The 20,053-nt window shown below is 40.1% G+C and overlaps 1 protein-coding gene across 12 annotated transcripts in view; it reads left to right on the top strand.

Annotated features, from left to right (window-relative positions):
• Nucleotides 1–20,053, top strand: part of LOC138751597 (tax1-binding protein 1 homolog) — a 244,849-nt gene that overhangs the window by 152,968 nt on the left and 71,828 nt on the right. For 10 of the 12 annotated variants that reach the window (XM_069914095.1, XM_069914096.1, XM_069914098.1 and 7 more), the window contains 2 exons: nt 11,449–11,540; nt 11,653–11,749. In XM_069914095.1, coding sequence (XP_069770196.1) covers nt 11,449–11,540; nt 11,653–11,749 — 189 coding nt within the window. Of the gene's footprint in view, nt 1–11,448; nt 11,541–11,652; nt 12,555–16,546; nt 16,571–20,053 lie in introns of those variants that run through there. The other 2 variants (XM_069914107.1, XM_069914104.1) reach the window with 2 other exon arrangements.

Here is a 20,053-nt window from a genome sequence, read left to right as displayed (position 1 = left end):
GGTTCTGGACAGTGAAGGTTAGTAACAACAGCACCTCCTGTTCATCATCCTCAACACCAGAGTCCTGCAAGTCTGAATTTAATCCTCTTTGATGCTCCTTGTACACCATGGTTACATGAACAATATCACTCCAACTCCATCTATAACTTTGTGGATTTACAGCAACCAACATACTCTTACTTTCAAAAATATTTTATTGATGTTTTACAATCTACGCAATCGAACAGTAGAATTAGACAATGTGCTACAAGATTAGGAAAAAAGGAAAAATTAAAACATTATACAATATTTTCATAATTAAGAAATCCAGAGCACAATTATAAAATAAAATAAGATTTACAACAAAAAAAACCCAAAAATAAAATTTCAAAACCCCTTCCTCTAAGCAAGGTTGAAAGTTGCCATTTATGAATCGAATGACACCAGCTGGGCAAGGGCCAACACATCGCCAAAATTCCATAACATGAAATCTTAAAATTATGATCATAGTCCATAAATGTCCCCCATGTCTTTTGGAACTTAACATTTGAATCCTTGCTAGCATATCTAATTTTTTTTCTAGAGTTAAACACGCCAGAATATCTCTTAGCCATTGTGCACATGTAGGTAGGTGGAGTATCATCTTTCCATTTCATCAAAATTGCACGTCTGGTTATCAATGGATGTAAAAGATAAAATTCGGCTTTGAATTTAAGTCAGTGATACATCAACATCTTGAGGTGACCCATGAAGAGCAATGAAAGCACGAGGTTACAGTTTTAACTTGAGAATTACCGATAGTGTTTGGAAAAAGTCTTTCCAAAATTCTTCTAAGCTAGGACAGGTCCAAAACATCTGTACTAAAGAAACCACCTATTTTACATTTGTCACATCAAGAATTTATGTCTGAATAGAAACTAGACAATTTAACTTTAGATCTGTGTTCTCTATGTACCAATTGCAGCAAACAATGCCATGCACAAAAGGAGCTCATGTTGATCTAATTAAAAATGGATTCCAAGACCTCATTGGACCATCAAAGATTCAAATCCTGCTCCCAGGCATTCTGGATTTTAACTAGGCAGTCTAATCTTGGATCAGCCAAATTATCTTAAATAAGAGATAATAAGCCTTTATGGGAAGATTGTAGATCAAAAAAGGTGTCAAGAACATTCACCTCAGGGATTCTAGGAAAATCAGGCATCTGAGATTGAACAAAATATCTGATTTGTAAATATCTTAAAAATTTTTTTTAAAGTTTTGGGTAAATTAAATGTTATCACCAATTGTTCGAAAGATGCAAAATTGTTGCCAATAAAAAAGGTCTAAAACATTTAATACCCAATCTGTGCCAGTGATTGAAGGCAGAGTCTTGTAAAGAAGGCAGAAAAAGGTGATTAGATATTATAGGGCTGGCAAGAGAAAAACTCTGAAATCCAAAAAAACCTAAATTGTGCCCATATTCTCAAACCATGTGGTCACATTTAACATTTCATACAAGCACAAGACAAGTCATGCCCAGCAATAATTCAATACATTTTAAGAACTGAGAGAAGGCTTGTCACAGTCTGTTCCAGAATTCGATCCATTTGCAAAGACGTTGTAATTTTTCAAGGGAGAACCATGCTGACTGCTGAAGAGGAAGCAGCTCTTATGGCCAGCCATTTTTGTGCAATTCAGAGCAAAGCATGTTCTGAGAATGACTGGGTCTTTTCAGTGGATTGACCTGTGTCAAGAGGGTCTTTTGGGAAGCAACGTTCTTCATTTTGATTGTGACTAACAGTAAAGGTCACTTGGAGCGACTGCTACATTTTCAGTGTGACCAGCAGTGAAGTTACTTGGAGAGACCGGTGCTAGGGTCTTGGAAGATTTGTGGAGGCCGCCCAGTTTGAATCTTGCCTTCAAAAGGACCAGGAGTGTTATGACCACAGCTTGTGGGGATGGCAATTTCTTCAAAGGCAATGCAAGAAGAATTTGTGAGTCTGTAGCCACCACAGCTCTAGTCTTCCCATCAGTTCAACATTAATTCTGGGCTTCAAATTTAAAAGGCCTATGCTTCAACAGTGAATTTGAAAGACTGAAGTTTGAAGTAACTTTTCAGATTTTTGGCTTGGACTATAATGGTTTGGGTATAACAGACATGCACATTAAACACCTCATAGTTGGGGATAGATTTAGTGTTCTTTCTTCTTTGGCTTGGCTTCGCGGACGAAGATTTATGGAGGGGGTAAAAAGTCCACGTCAGCTGCAGGCTCGTTTGTGACTCACAAGTCCGATGCAGGACAGGCAGACACGATTGCAGCGGTTGCAAGGGAAAATTGGTTGGTTGGGGTTGGGTGTTGGGTTTTTCCTCCTTTGCCTTTTGTCAGTGAGGTGGGCTCTGCGGTCTTCTTCAAAGGAGGTTGCTGCCCGCCAAACTGTGAGGCGCCAAGTTTAAAAGTTAAGACTATAGTTTAAAAGTTATAAATAAAATTAGTGGTTTAAAATTAAACACTGTCTGGTTCATTGCCTATTGCTGCTTGTTGTGTGCGGTTCGTAACACCAGTAATAAAATCTCAAATTAGCAAACTCCAAACTTCTGTTCCTTTTATCTTTTTGAAGATTAACTTTATTTAAGTGGAAGTGTTTTCTTTGCCATATATAAAAAGATATAAACAAATCAAGTTAATTGACAAAAGCATTAGGAATGAAAATTGGAATAGATTGGAAAAGATACAAAGATTTAGGTAAAATGTTCACTTTAATGTAATTGATACAGTCAATCATGGAAATAGATAAAGGTGACTATCTCATTAGGAATAATTTATTAAGTAAAATAGAAAATCTTTCCTTAAAAAGATGTTTACCTTGGTATATCCATTTTTTAAAAGCATATTTACACATTAGATATTTTCTCAGAAATCAAGTTACTTCTTTTGTATTGACTGTATTGACATTTTTTGGTTCATTCCTTGTCAAAATGGTTTAATAGGATTCATTTATGGATTAATTTCTATAATACATTGCATTTCTATGAATATAATTAAGAGTGACTTACAAACTTCTTTTTAAGGATATATGGACCAAGTGTTTAAAATTGGTCCATTCCTCTTCCATCATTAACTTATTCAATACAAGATGGTGCATAGAGTACATCTATCCAAAGATAAATTAGCTAAGATGTTTCCTAATACCAACCCTGTATGTGACATGAAATAATAGGGTTGCTTCCTTATTTCATGTTTTGGTCCTGTTCAGCATTAGAAGGAAATTTTTAATATATTTTCCTGTATTTTCTCAGTTACTATTCAACCTCATCCCATTGCAGCTTCATTTGGGGTGGTGAGAGAGAATGGTCAATTATCGGTGTCGAATTGCCATGTGCTAGCTTTTGCCACTTTAATGGCTAGAAGATGTATTTTGCTAAGATGGAAGGACTCTAATCCTCCCAGTTATGCTCAATGGATGACCCCAACTTTATCATGCTTGAACCTTCAAAATTAAATTTTTAAAGTGTCGCAAATAAATAACCCTATTTAACCCAATCAAAAGCTTTCTCTGCATCTAAAGAAAGAACACATTCAGAGATAGGAGTTGGGGTAAATATAAAATGTTCAGTAAATGGTGTACATTATTAAAGCCTTTAGAAATCTTTAGAAATGATTGATGGTAAAAATATTCTCCAATCTGTGGGCCAATACTTTAGCCAAAATTTTCATATCAACATTAAGTTAAGAAATAGGCTTAAAAGAAGCACCTTCAAGTGGATTCTTCCCCTTTTTCAGATTAAGAGAAATACAAGGTTCATTAAAGTATGGTGGAAGATTCCCCTGTTTAAATTAATCATTAAGCACAGAGCTAAGTTGGGGCATGAGCAACTTAGAAAAAGATTTTTTTTTAAAGATTTTTTTAAATTAAAAACAGGGTCCTGGAGATTTACTTGATTGTAAAGAAAAAAACACAAAAAATATTTTTTCTTGGGAAATACGAGACTCCAGGCTTGTACGTTTATTTTGAGAAAGCGTAGGAAAATTTAGGCAGTCTTTTAAAAAAAAGTCCATAATAATTAGTTTCAGAAGTATGCAGTCTGGAATAAAATTTTCTAAAGGTGTCATTAATATTAGAATGATCTGTAGTGTCCATGCCGTCATCCGTCCAAATCTTAGTAATATGTTTCTTAGCAGCCATTCCCTCAATTGGTTGGCCAAAATCTTTCCGGATTTTTCAGCATAAATGTAAAATTTACTTTTACTCCTCAAAAATTGCTGTTCAATGAGATGATAGAAAAAGATCAAATTTAGTCTCAAGTTCAACTCTCTTTTCATATAATTCAAGGGGTTTTTTAAACTTGAGCATACTGTAACTCAGTTTGTTTAAACTGATTGATTAAACCTAATCTTACATTATTAGCCTTTTTATTTTTATTAGCTTTATAAGAGATAATTTGTCCTCTTAAGATATGCTTTCATAGTATCCCAGACAATCAAGTTAGAAACTGTTGAAGAATTTGTATTAAAGAAAAATATAACTTTGTCATCCATATATTTCAAAAAATCATTATCTGAAAGTAAGGTAGAATTAAAATGGCAGTGCTTCTTTATAGGAGAGTCAGGAAAATTCAAAGACGCAATAATAGGAGCATGGTCAGATATCACTATTCCTTGTTATCCACAAGATTTGGTCAATGCGATCAATTGATAATCTATTGGAAAATAATAAATTCAAGAATAAGAACAGCGAATACTAGAAAAATATAACTACCCTTCACTGTTAGGATGACAGAATTTGCCAAACATCTGAAATACCAAATTTTTTTTTAAAAAAAGAGTGAATTACAGCAGCAGATTTACTCAAAGTGGCAGGTTTAGGGATGAACGAACCAGGGCAGTGTTTAGCCAACAGTTGAAATCTCTCCCCAACACCAGTGAGTAAAGACTTAAATCCAATAGGTCTGCCTCAGGCTACTTCGTGGAACAGTCGACCATGGTGATCCGGTATTTCTCCCAATGGGAAGCTGGTAGCGGCCCCGCTGTGTATGTAGCTGAATCTGACCCAGGCTAGTTCAAAAGTTTGTGCGGGCGCCTTTGTGGGTCTGTCCTTACGGAGGCCGTGTCAGACAAACTTGGTAGTCACCATCTTGACTGTGGCCTGGATTGCAGAATCTGCCAGGTTGTTTATGTAGTCAAAAACCTGGAGCCTCCATCCGGAGGGGGGGTGGGGGAAGAAGGACTGCTGCTGGAGACGTTGCACAGCAGTGTCAGGTTACCCGGGCCGATGGGCACATCTTCCACCCTGAGACCAGAGACTGTTGTCTATACGCAGGGAGCTCAGGGTCCTGCTGCTGCACTTTGGCAAGGGCCACAGAGTCGACCCCTTGGGACAGGATGTGTACCGACTCAATCGTGGGGCATGACAGAGTGTTAGCTACCACATTGCTTTCCCCCGTGATGTGCTGTATGTCCGTGGTAAATTCAGATACGTGGGACAAGCTACTCTGTTGTCGGGCCGACCATGGGTCGATACCTTACGGAAGGCAAAGGACAGCAACTTGTGATTGGTGAAGACCTTGAATTGCCGACCCTTCAAAAAGTAATCTAAATTCCTTTACCGTCAGGTTCAGTGGCAATAGCTCTTAGTTGAAAGCGCTGTATTTGAGCTCTAGGGGCGAAGGTGCCTAATGAAAAAGGCCAGGGGGTTGCCATTGGTCTTCAGTGAGCTGTTCCAATACGCCTCCTACCACTGTAGGAGGTACCACTGCTGAGGTGTCGACTGTCAGAGCAGTAGGTGCCTCTGGTCTGGGGTATACCAGGAGGGTGGTGTTGGCCAGCACGTCTAAGGGACTCTGAAATGCCCTTGAAGACTTATCATCCCAGGTAATGTCCTTTGACTTGCCAGACATCAGCGCTAAGGGGGCACTTCCTGCGGGCTGCTGCCAGTATGAATCTGTGGTAAATGCTTATCATACCAGTGAATTCCTGTAGCCCTTTTACTGTATGTGAATTGTCAAAGTGCTGGATCGCCTTGACCTTTACAGGGAGGGGTATTGCCCGTCTGTGCCCCAGGAAATCAATAGTATCCAGGCCAAATTGGCACTTTGTAAGGTTAATTGTCAGCCCAAACTCACTCAACCAAGTGTACGGTTGTCTCAGTTGGGCAGCATGGTCTATGCAGCTGCGACTAGCGATGAGGATATCATCCAAGTAGATGAATGCAAATAGGAGGTCCCATCCCACTGTGGCCATCAGCCGCTGGAGAGTTTGTGTCGCGTTGTTCAGACTGAAGGGCATGCAGAGGAATTCAAACAAAGCAAAGCGGGCTATAATCGAGGTCTGGAACGTCCTGGGTGTGAACTGGGATTTGGTGGTATCCCCGGATAAGGTCCACCTTGGAAAACACCCGCGCCCTGTGCAGGTTGGGAGTGAAGTCTTGGATGTGGGGCACAGGATATCTGTTGGGCATGGTAGCCTCATTGAGGCGGCGGTTGTCACCACATGGCCTCCACCCCTGCTGTTTTTGGCACCATGTGGAGGGGGGAGGCCCAGGGACTGCACAATCCCTACCTTTTCCATTTTCTTAAACTCATCCTTTACAAGGCTAAGCTTTTCGGGAGGGAGCCAGTGTACCCTAGTGTTGAGCGGGGGGCCCTCGATCAGAATGTGGTGCCTTGCCCAGTGTTTGACATGGCTATGGAGATCTGTGGCACCACTATTAAGGAGAACTCCTCTAGGATCTGGATGAATTTGTTATCGTTTTAGAGTCAAGGTAGGAGGTGGGTAGGTTGGCTTCCCCCAGGAGTAGAGTCTGAAAATTTCTGGCGTGCACCAAGCGCTGTTCCTTGAGGTCTGTGAGCAGGCAGTGGGCACGAAGGAAGTCGGCCCCCAGGAGCTGTTGTGCCACTGCCGTGAGGGTAAAGGTCCATGTAAACCAACTGTTCCTGAACCAAAGAGAGATGGTGCAGGTACCAAAAGTCTGGATAGAGGAGCTGCTTACTGTTGCATGTATTAAGGTCCATGGGAGGAGGGGGGGGTAGCACGCTTGTTTCGGTGCCAATGTCGATCAGGAAACGCCTGCCTGACAAGGAGTCCCAAACATAGAGGAGGCTATCAGTGGGCCAACCACCACAGCCATGACAGTTGGCCAGGGTGTTTCCTGGAAACCCGCAGGGTGGGTGGCATTGACAGGCCTCCGCACCCCATCCCCAATGATTATAGCAGAATTGACCTGGGATATTAACTTGTCTCTCTAATGGTCTTGGTCTCACAGTCAGCTGTTTATGGGGCTTGCTGATGTGGTCTATGATTGACGCTGATGTGCTTCTTCGCTCTCCAGAGCATGTCCGCCCAGGCCGCAACCCTCCAAGGGTTACTGAAGTCCTCATCCGTGAGCAAGAGTCGGATATCCTCAGGCAGCTGCTCCAGAAAGATCTGCTCAAAGAGCAGGCAAGGCTTATGGCCCTTAGTTAGAGCGAGCATCTCACTCATTAGGGTGGACGGTGCCCTGTCCCCCATTCTTACGCTGGGAGAGCCTGAAAGTGCAGGTTAACAGCTCTTTTTAGGGCTGGGTATTTGCCTTGTTCTGGAGGTGGCTATAGGAAGTTTACAACCCTTGTCGCTGTGTCTTGATCGAGTGCGCTCACAACGTAGAAGTAGCAGGTGTCGACGGCAGCGGTGATGAGTCGAAGTTGGAACTGAGCTTCCACCTGCTCGAACCACACGTGGCTGTAACCCCAAAAATGTTGGGAGCCTGAGTGAAGCTGCGTGGATGGTCGTTGGCTCTGCCTGGTCCATCATCTTCAGGTCCAACTGACCGTTGGACCTGTTGGGGTCACCACTGTAGCATTTGCGCTACATGGGCGTGGAAAAAAACGACACACATACCAAAGCCTTGTGAAGTTGAGACTGGTTTATTGCACTGGCCGTTGAGCTGACATCAGGGCGCCACGTCATTGGAACACTGGCCTGGGATTAGCCAGTGTTCCTGCCACAGTTCCCATCTTTCCACAATTCAGGACAGCCGGAGTCACCCCCAGGTCCGCGCAGTCGCCCCGTTCATCAGCCATTTTGTGGGCTGGTCCGCGTCTCTGCACAGGCTGCTACTGGAGAACACTTCTGGTTTAAATGTTTAATCTGCAGTCATTGTGATGCAACCTGAAATAAGGAAAAAAAATCACATCTTGAAACTCTCAGCAATTTAGACACCTGTCAAGAGAAAATGTGTATTCGTATTTGAAGCTTCAATAGTTTCAATAGAACTGGAAGGTGGTGAAAGCAGTATAAATAAAATACAAGACCAGAGGAAAACATGGGAATTGAGTTGAGAGCATCTGAAGCTTAAGGATACGACAAAATAAAGATTGACAGATCTTATGAATGCCACTCGTCAAAAAACCTATATTGGTATCCTTGTTGAAATATCAGTACACATGTTTTCCACTCTCCGTGAATTTCTCACAGCCACGCTCCATTATTTTCTGGTAAGAAAAGATGGAAGAGGTCGTTTAATTCAATGTTCCTCAATAAAAGTGTTGTGAGTGGAATGCATGGGTAGGGTGACCCACCAACTTACCAGCATCCACCAATGATGCGTGATTCATTCAAAGCAGTACTTTTGCAAATAGGGTTTATGTAATTTTTCAGGTTTGGAGCAATTTATCATTTAGTCATTAAATGCAGAGGCCTTGCATTAAAATAAAATTAATCATCTGTCTCATTTGTCCATGTTACATTGTTGCCCTACACGATTTAGGTGTCATAAGTATGATAAACCACAAATAAATATAATATGGCAGTCGGTGGTTATTTATTGAAATGTGTCAAAATGTGGAACAGAATGGAGTGGTTGAGACACATAAATGCATTCAAGGGGAAACTAAGTCAATTCCTAAGAGAAGGGTGATGTTGGACTTAATGATACCAGAATATGGCCTGTTTTTGTGGCATAAATTCAATTTAATTTTCAGTTTAAATTCATGTACTCTGATTTCAGTAATAATCCTATTATTGTATTGATTCCTGGAGTTGCAAGCGCCAAATCACACCTGTGAGTCTTAACCAGATAACTTCCTGATTAATACTCCTTTCAGAATTTTACAGCATTACTTAATTTGAGGTACTGCACATAGTTGGTGCTTTTTTATTGAGCAATTTGCAAATAGTTACAGTAGGATTTTCTATATGCTTTGCCATGCTCAGATATACTCTGGAATCTATTATAATACACTGGACAAGGGAATATGTGGCCAGCACCAATATTGCCCAAGGTCATAAATTCAATGGTGGCAATAATATTGCCAATCTAGGAATATACTAAGCACAAAAGAAGTGGTATTTCTCAAGAAAAGGGCTATAAATATGCTTAGATTGGGGATGGATGTACTGTGCATATATCACCAGATCTATCAGGAGTAACTACTACAATAGGATCATTTTGGGATTAAAAATAAGTAATTTTGGACTTGGAAACCTGCCCATCCATATTTAAACCTTGAATTCTTACATATTTTTATAAAACATGTTTCTTTATGAAATAAGAATTGTTGAAATGCATGTTAACCAACATTCTCACTTTAATGTCTTGGGGGCACATATGGTCATGTGGTAAATATTCAACATTGCGGTACTGTCGATGTAAATAACTAAATTATATTTCGGAACTGAAACATAAACTGCATATGCCTCGGTAATCATATGTTTAGCATGACCAAGGATGAAATTCTTTCCAAAGTTAATATTTTTATTCCACTTAATGTTATGTATATTAATATATGTAAAATATATGTCATCACTAAGGTTTTGAAGTGTACAGTTATGGATCTGGGCACATTGCCAGTATCTGGGCATATTCTGCAAGGACACGAGTAATTAAACACTATTATGAGATTTTATCTGAGTATAAATCAAAAGTTCAAATTTATTTAGGATTGCATGTAATTGACATAGCTGAAATATGATTTTAGTCTTTGGGTAATCATACAAATCTATCCTCAGTTTGTTAGAATCGAGTTTGGGCTCCTTTAAGAACAATTCTAATCAAGATCGAAGTTTGGATTGGAGGCTCATGAGATTTATTTTAAAAGATAATAACTTCTGAAAATGAGTGACTGTACCATTCTTTACAAATAAAATGGGTGTAAAACTAGATTATATCTGTGTTAATAGATAAACATTGCTATTTAGTAAAATTTCAATGCAAAATTCACTATTATTGGAAGGGAGCATCCAATCTGTGCATTTTCAGATAAAAAATTTCCCACATAGAAATGTTATCAGCTTGAATACATCCATGATCCAATTACAATTACACAGTGTGGGTGTTGAAGGTTTTGGAGTTTTCTCATCAGTTTTTAGGGGTTGATGGTGTTAAATACCAAACTAGTCGATAAAGAGCATCCTGATGAATACATCTTTACTGTCCACGTGTTCCAGGGATTACAGGAGGGAGATTGAAAATGTGGCTGAATGGTGCATCAACAACAATCTTGTACTCAATGTCATCAATGATTGTTGACTTCAGGAAGGGAAAACCAGAGGTATTACAATCCAGTGGTCATTGGGGGAATTAAAGGTGAAGAGCGTAAGCAAATTTAAGTTCTTGGGAGTCACTATTTCAGAGGATCTTTTTTTGGAACAACACACTAGTAGCATCGTGAAGAAAGTGCCTCTACTTCCTCAGGGGTTTGCGGAGGTTTGGTATGACACCAGAATCCTTAGAAAATTTCTACAGATGTGTGGCAGAAAGTATACTGACCAACTGCATCACGGTCTGGTATGAGGATACCAATACTCCGGAGAGTGAAGCCCTCCAAAAGGTAGTGGATGCAGCCCAGGATATCTGAGACAAAACCCTCTCCACCATCAAGAACATCTACAGGGAGCGCTGCCGTCGGAGAGCAGCAGCAATCATCAAGGATCCACACCACCCAGCACATACTCTGTTCTCGCTACTGCCATCAGGAGAGAGGTCTTGGTGCCACAAGACTCGCATCACCAGGTTCAGGAACAGCTGCTACCCTCCACCATCAGACTCCTCAACAACAAACACAATCAGGGACTCATTTAAAAACTCTTACTTTCTCTCTGTATTGCACAGTTCATTTACATTCATTATGTGTTTACAATTCTTTATTTGTGTACATGTATTCACTATGTACATTTTTTTTGCATTTGCCAATAGTAATTCTGCTGTGTCCGCAGGAAAAAGAATCTCAGCTTTGTATGTGAAATCATGTATGTACTCTGACAATAAATCTGAATACATACCAAGAAAGAATATCACAATTCCATGATACCAGCACTCTCAGGAAGATATGACTTTGCATTTCTGTTTTAGAGCAGAGGATGCCAGTGCTATGCAACATTTTGTTCTGACAAAAATTCAAAAGCTTGGTGATATTTTTATGGTTTTTTTTTGTTGCATATACATTTATATTTTAATTGTAGTAGTTGTTCTCTTTTTCCTATTTATGCAATAAAATTATCTTTCTTTTGGCAGGATGATGACGACAATGTTTCACCACCAGACACTTCTGATCCTTCAAGTTTCCTTCTACGCGAGCAAGGTGCTCACTTCTGCTTTAATTCAAGGCAAGTTTATTTCTATAATTCATTGAAATTTTCTTTCCACTTTATCACGTGAATGCAAATAGTTCAAAAATGGTGCTTTATTAATCTAATATACATTTTTTAAATTTTGTAGCATCGATCTTCACAAGAAGTGTCCACTTTGTGATGTGGTGTTTCCCCCAAGTTATGATCAGACCAAATTTGAAGAACATGTTGAAAGTCACTGGAAGGTGTGTCCCATGTGCAATGAGCAATTTTCCCCAGATTGTGACCAGTCTATTTTTGAAAGACATGTAGTAACACATTTTTCTGAAGATGTGCTGCGTTTTGATTAACATAGCCTATTTACTATTTTTGCTCAATAATTGATGTTGGTTAATAATAATTTAGCAAATACACTATATATCTCGTCACTGAAGGTCCCTTTTAAGGAAGTAGTTTGTTGTATTCTTTTTAAAAAAAATATAGAAGCTCTCGAAAGCATTACTTAAATAATGATATAAATATCAGAAGCATGAAAAATCATTTCACCCTCTTATTTCCAGAGTTGCATAAAATACAACAAAGTGTGTCTTAGTTGAATTCTACTTGCAAAGCATTATGCAATAGATGATCATTCTAAAATTGTTTGCAATTTATCTTTGTGGAGCAATCAGAAGTATATTTCCTACATTTAATCTATTAAGAAATCTAAACTGTACAGTGTTTTAGTTTTCAAAACCGAAGACTATTTACAATAATTAGTAGGTAATTAGTTTAAGCCTGGATTTGATGCTTTTCTTTCTTGATAAAGAAGTGAAATATGAATTGATGAGCAATTGTACCTGAATATATATTCCATAAAACAATTGTGTAAACAACTTTCCTTACCATGACTGTAAGATTGAATTTCCCGCTGATGTTTTCCAGATAATTTTGTTATGTGATATGTCTGAGCACATAACTGTATTTAAATTTCACTTTTCACTGGTTATGATGTATACAGCTTTATGTTGCAGTGAAATTTCTCTTTCCAATAAAGACCAGTTCACCCAATTTTCCATTGACCTTTGATTACATCGCCGTTGCTCAAGAAGTGCTGTGTAGCTGGCATAGAGGCCATATATTCCTTCCCCCATTTGAGCATCAATAGCTGACATGTATCCTCCTTGGCCCTTGGTCATTCTGGTCAGGGTCACCAAAGAGTGAAACATGAAAGTCTGCAGATGCTATGATTGGAGTAAGAACACATGCTGGAACAATGCAGAAGGTCTTGGAGCATCCATAGGAGGTAAAGATGTATTACATTTTGGGCCTGAGTCCTTCCTTGGGTATTACATCACCACAGATGTTCGAGGTTGTGCTTCCATCCACCTGATATGTAGTGAACAGTGAGAACCAATTATGAAGACCTCAAAATCAATATAAACATGTGCACCAGTTTATTTAGAATATCTGGTTTTCTCAAAAAATAATTCTAGTGTGAGAGGGTGTTGGCAAGTCTTCACATTCAGTAATCACAATCACAATTTGTCATGAACAAGTCACGAATTTCATTGCTTGGCGGCAGCTTCACTGTACAAAAATATAAATGTAAAGTGTGCATGAAAAGTCAAAATAAGGCAGTGTCGTTGGTTAATTGTTCATTCAGGAATCTGATGGCAGAGGGAAAGAATTTGTCCTCATTCAGCTGAGTGTTTGTCTTCAGGCTCCTGTACCTTTTTCCTGATGGTAGCAGAGTGAAGAGGCGTGGCCTGGGTTATGGGAGTCCTTGAGGTTAGAGGCTTCTTAGGACACTGCCTCTTGTAGATGTTCTCAATGGAGTGAAGTCTGGTGCCCATGATGTCGCAGTCAGAGTTAACAACCCTCTGGGGTTTTTTCTTGTCCTGAGCATTGGCAACCAGCCAGAATGCTTTCCATGGTACACTTGAAGTTTTCAAGAGTCTTCTCAAACACCTCACAAAGTATAGCTGCTGGCTAGCCTTCTTCAGGATTGCATTGACATGGAGGCTCCAGGAAAGATCTCAGAGAAATTGAATGCAAAATTCACTAATTATTATCTGACTTGTCTGACTATTGCTCAGTTAAGAGCAGTCAGTTCGAATCATTCTAATTAATTATAAAAGTGAAAGTATGTGAATGCTCTAAACATATAAAAGAAGAAAACAGGGAGAACGGGTCAGGAAGAATTTATTCAGCTTTAGGGAAGTCAAGATGCAGGCTCATTATAGTAATTGGGGATTGATTGGGGGAGAGGGGAGTTGGAGAGCTACAGAATAACAATTTCTGATGTTTATTTTGGTAATATTTTTGCAGATTTTCATCATTTTAGGACAAAACAGGTGAGAACATGGGAAAGCAAGCCACCCAATGCCTGATAATGACAAGGAGTTATGATATGTTCAAATGTTAGCTCCAGCTCAATTGTTGGCTCTCCTTGCTCTGTGTGAAAAGTTGTGGCTTCAACATGTTCCTGGAGACTTGTTCGCAAAGATGGTGGCTGGGCTGCACCACTGAAGAATGCTGTACTGTTGGTGATGCCATCTTTCAAATTGTTTTAAATTAGGACGGTGCAATTAACCCAACTCTGTTCCAGCTCTGTTCCAAATCACACGCTGTCTGGAAGGAGTTGATACGGTCTCCCATGTCTGCGTGGGTTTCCCCTGATTTGCTCCCACCATTCAAAATGTACTGAGGGCTGTAGGTCAATTGGGTGGCATTGGCTCATGGGCCGGAATGGCCAGTTACCATGCTGTATGTCTACATTTAAATTTGATATAAAATTTTAAAATTTAAATTTAGTTTGCCCTTTGTTAATCTTTGTTTATAAAACATCCCATGGCAATGTTTCAAACTGGAAACCAATAAATTGAAATTTTCACCTGCACAAGAAATTCAAGACTCTTCCCACTATTAGATCAAAGAATCATAATTCACAGGAGCAGAGTTTAATCCAGGAGTATGATGCAAAAGGTAGAATTAAAACATCAATTATCTACAAAAAAATGCTTGGAAGTGAAAGGGAGGATGACAGAGATAAAAACAAGAACTCACCATTTTTGAACAATTATTTGACATCTTCACAAAATGGAAATCTGTACATGTGCAATTAAATTTTCAGTCTCGGATGTTTGGCATTAATTATTAAAATAACTTGCTTAAAAACACCAAGCTTAGTTTTTATGTCTGGTTTAGATGGTAACTGGTAGGGAAGTACCCTTCTTCATTCTTTTCTTACATATCAGTGCAAATATCTTAGTTCCTATCTTATGAATTTGTCTTTTCTGTGTGTTCCAAAACTGGAAGCTCTGTTTCTTTGCATTCAGCAATAACTGAATGTTTATAGCCTCACTTCTTAACTCAAAATCTGAATGAACACCAGCATCACTATTTCCATGTATCTCCTTTTAACACTTAACTAACTGGAAGATGGTGGCACCGCTGCCACTGGTTCAGACTAATGGAGATCCAGCTGCCCAGTCAACTGCTGTCAGCTCCACGCAGGCTTTGAACAGCCTGTTGAGGGAGCCAACAGTGGTTTTAGTTGAAATCCTGCCCTCACCCGCATCTTCTATAATTCTCGCTCATCTGCCCGCATCACCCTGCCCACAGATGCAACAAACACAGGATTCCACTCATCCATACCTACCACCCCATTATCTTCAACACATCATCTTCCTTAATTTTTGCCACCTACAACATGATTCTACTACTGGACACATCTTCCTCTCTCCTCCCCTCTCTGCCCTCCATAAGGACTGCTCCCTCCATGACTCCCTCATCCACTCATCCCTCCCCATCAATCGCCACCCACGGCACCTTCCCATGTGGCCACAGGAAGTACCACACTTGCTCTAACAACTCTTCCCTCATCACGATTTGGGGCCCCCGAAAAGGCCTTTAAAGTGAAGCAACACTTCACTTATTTATCCGCAGGAGTTATCTACTACATCCCATGCTCCCTATACGGCTTCTCTACATCAGAGAGACTGCGCAGACTGGAAGATAGATTTGCTGAGCAGCTTTGCTCTGTCTCCATCAGTGACAGGGATCTCCCAGTGGCCAACCATTTCAATTCTGCATCCCTCTGCCATAGTCTCATGTCTGTCCTTGGCTTTGTACTCTCCCACCAAGACCACCTGGCAGAACAAAACTTGATTTTCCATCTGGGCACAGTAACATCGACCACACCAGTTTCTGCTAACCTACTCCCCATGCTCTCTCCCTTTCCTTTTGTTTTCTTTCCCTAAGCTCTCCACCCCTTCCCTCTCTATTAACTGAGCGAACCCTCCTCCTCCTCCTGCTTGCTGCTGTGCCCTCCCTCCTTATCCACCTATTACCTCCTGCCTTGGGACAATGCACCTCTCAGCCTAGCATTTTGTTTGGAAGCTTGCTGATATTTTTTTCATACCTTGATGAAGGACTCAAGCCCAAGATGTTTGTTATGTATTTTTACTACATAAAGTACAGTTTGACCTGCTGAGTTTCTCCAGTGTTAATTGATTTCACAGAGAATCCATAGCATCAACAATATTATCCTTGTAATCTTTCAAAGTTGTTGGATCATTTCACAAACTAAGCAGCGTAAAATATTTCAAACATTTGAAATTTTTCTAAAGTTGTCTTTTTTATCCAATCAGGAGTTCAACAGGTAAATCTTTCCTCAGACAATCGCACACTTTCACTTCAGAGACTTTAGTGCAGAAAATAGCAAAACCAAATCCAGCAAAGCTTTGTAAAGTTTCTGACGTATTTTCCTTAATAGTCTTTTCATTGCAGCATTAATCTGGGATTCTTTGCTCAACTGACAAGAAGAAAAGACTACTTTCAAAGGTTAAATTTAGGATTACACATGAGTGATATACGGTCTTGGTTCACTTACTCGGGCTTATTCACATGTAGCTCTGTGGAAGTGGTGTTACTGATTGATGGATTTTTATCAAGAACTAAATGAAAGCAAATTGGTAGAATAAATTAGCAGGTAAGGCAGTGTAAAGTCAGATTTAACCGTTCATAAAACTGAAATGTTCACTCTTTTATATCTACAGGTACCCTGAGTTTAACCTGTTTTTCTTCAGCATTTACACAAACTTCAATATTTTGATTTTCCACATCAATGAGCTGAATCACCCTGGACTCAGCCTAGTGTTCTCCAGTTGTCTTTATAACATCCCATTGGTCTCACTAACCTTTTGCATCTTTGTGGCTTCCAACAATCTTGAGGTTTTTACCACTGCCTCCATCCCATAAATAAAGTTGCAAGAAGCAATGGATCTCAGGATCCATTCGCAGACTGTCCTCGACTTGAGCTGTTTCCAAATTTCTCTGGTAATCAGATCTGGGCCCTCATGTGTACATTGTGTGACGGCCTTGGATTTTGTAATGAGTTTTGGGATGGAGCTGGAGATGAGGCACTGCAGCCAGTCCAAGGTTCTCTGCAGATGTCAACAGACCATCAGAACAGTTTGCTCTAACTCATCTAACTGATGCATTTTTGTGTTCTCTTTTACAAAAGTGTGAGTACAAGCAAGTATTTCATTCTAATTATAAAAATTCCTGGTGAGGCTAAATCTGGAAAATTGTACACAGATTTTGCCTCCTTATTGTAGGAAGGAAACACGATGCAGCAAAGCTTCGCCTGCAATTCCTGGAATAGAGCATTAGTCATACAAGGTGAGATTAAACTTACTGGATGTTAACTATCTTGCATTTAGAAGTATGAGATGTGATCTCATCAAAAGGTACCATTTTTTTAATGGAGCTTGACAGGGCAGATGCAAGGATGAGGGTTCCCTGGTCTATAGGGACTAGAAGTCGTTCTTTTATTAAATTAGACATACTGCACTGTAACAGGCCAATTCAGCCCTATGAGTCCATGTTTTTTTTTGAAGGATGGAAGGAAACCAGAGCCTCTGGGGAAAACCCACGTAGACAAGGGAAGAATATACAAACTCCTTACACACAGCACAGGATTCGAACTTGGGTCTTGTCCCAATTGTTGGCGCTGTATAGGTGTTGCGCTAACTGCCACACCAACAATGCCATCTTGTGCAGGGATATGAAGTAATTTCTTCACCCAGATCATGGAGAATCTATTCAGGAGAGGTGGGGATGGCTGTATAATTGACAGGAATATCTGGCAATAGCTGCGTCTTTTTTTCCATCAAACTGCAGAAGGGTCCAATGGATTTTTAAAGTGTAAAAATTACAGAACAATGTTTTTGTGGACATTTGATAAGGAAGGAATCTGCCACAGCTGCGATATATAACCTAATTTTTAAAGAAAGCTGTTAAACTTCACTGCTACTTTTCCATCTGATCTGCAGATGAATTTGCAGTGGGAGAGGAAATATCCAGTTGTCGTGGTCCATGTGGGAACCAGGAAAGAGGTTCTGCTCAGAGAATTTGAGGAGCAAGAGGCGAAATTAAAAAGCAGAATCAAAAAGGTGGTCATCTCTGGATTACTACCCGAGCCACATGCAAATTGGCACAGGGTTCAGAAGATTAAAGAGTTAAATGCGTAGCTCAACATTGGTGTTGGAGAAGTGGATTCCAATTTGTGGAAAAATTGGCACCAGGATTGGGGAAGGAAAGGGGGCGGGCTCCATCTGGACCCTGATGAATCTCATAACTAGGCCAGTGGATGGGACTTTAAACTAAATAGTAGAGGGGTGGGTTCAACAGTTTAGAGAGGGATAGATAAAGTAAAAGGGAAGAATGTGGACAAAGTAAAAGCAAAAGTTATAAAAGAGAAAAGTAAGAGTAGAGAGGATAAAAGTCAAGTACAAAAGAGGCAAAGACGACCAGGTTTAAAGGCACATGGGAATAGGACACTTATCTGAATGCCATAGTATTGAGAACCAGGTCAGTGAGTTTGTGACAGAAGGGTATGATTTAGTGGCCATTACAGAAAGGTGGTTGCAGAGTGGAGAGGATTGACAATCAAATATCCAAGGACATCAGATGACAAGAAGGGTGTTGGGCTAGCGCTCTTAGTTAAGGATGAGATCAGGGTAGTAGTGAGAGATGATGTAAAATCCAAGGAGCAATATGTTGAATCCATTTGGGTAGAGATTAGGGATGGTAAAGGGGAAAAAAAAAATCACTGGTGGGAGTTGTCTATAGGCCACCCAATAATAATAATATTGTGGCACAGGGAATAAACCAAGAAATATTGGAGGCAAAAAGGGCAGCACGGTTGACGTAGAAGTTAGCGCAACAGCTTCACAGTGTCAGCGATCAGATCTGGACCGGGGTTCAAATTCTGCGCTTTCTGTAAGGAGTTTGTATGTTGGCTCCATGTCTGTGTGGGTTTTCCCCAGCGGCTCCGCTTTCCTCCCACCATTCAGAAATGTACTGGGGGTGTAGGTTAATTGGGGGTAAAATTGGGCAGCGTGGACTCGTGGGCCGAAATGGCCAGTTGCTGCGCTGAATGTCTAAATTAAAACATTTAAATTAAATGCAAGGATTGAACAGCAGTTATCGTTGGGGACTTTAACATGTACAAAGACTAGGTGAATGAGGATGGTCAAGGCAAACTTGAGGAGGACATCAAAGAATGCTTAAGTGCTGGCATTCTTCAACAGCATGTTACTGAATTTACAAGAGAGCATACTATCATAGATTTGGTCCTGTGCAATGAGATGGGTAAAATTAGCAATTTTTTAGTTAAGGATCCCTTTGGAAAGAGTGATCACAGTATGAATGAGTTCCTCATGCAAATGGAGGATACAATAGTTCAGTCTAAACCTGTGTATTATGCCGAACAAAGAAAACTGCAAGAGGATGAGGGAGGAGTTGGCAAGGGTAGACTGGGAGCACGGGCGAAATGGAGGGATGTTTAAGGAACAGTGGAAACAGTGGGAAACTAGAAAGTTGGAAAATTTTTAAAAAGCAAAAAAGAACCACAAAACAAGCAATAAGGAGAGGAAGATAGATTTTAGGCCCTTTCAGGCAGTCAGAAAGTCCGCCTTTTTGTTGGTTGACTTACCTCTATAAATGCGCTGTGGTCGGCTCCAAGACGCCAACTGCAATTCCTCTCGGGGAAGGATAATTGGCAGAGCGCAGCACTCCGTCGCCTCATATGGATGCACAGCCACAGAAGATGAAAAGGGTGAATTGATATTGAGTAATGAGGAAATGGCTGAGGCTTTGAATTACTATTTTGTGTCATACTTCGTGGTGGAGGATATGTCAAATATGCCAAAGAGGAACCTATGGATTTGATGGGAGGTGAGGAGCCAGGTGTAATAGCTATTACTAAAGAAGTAGCATTTAGAAAACTTGAGGGTTTAAAGATAGATGGTTCTGATGGAATGCATCTAAGGGTACAGAAAGAAATAGCAGAAGTTTTAGTCAACACTTTGGTGACAATTTACCAAAATTCTCTGGACTTGGTGGATTGGAAAATGGCAAATATCAAGACCACTATTCAATGAAGGTTGTAGGCAAAAGGCAGCGAACTATAGGTCAGTTAGTTTAACATTGTTAGTTGGGAAAATGCATGAAGCTATCATTAAAACAAAAGGCATCTGGCATAAAATGGATTCAGCAAA

Source organism: Narcine bancroftii, chromosome 1 (assembly GCF_036971445.1).
Source record: "Narcine bancroftii isolate sNarBan1 chromosome 1, sNarBan1.hap1, whole genome shotgun sequence".
In the NCBI taxonomy this organism is placed as follows: Eukaryota; Metazoa; Chordata; class Chondrichthyes; order Torpediniformes; family Narcinidae; genus Narcine; species Narcine bancroftii.
The sequence above is the reverse complement of the archived record's forward strand: the minus strand, read 5'-3'. Positions and strand labels throughout refer to the sequence as shown.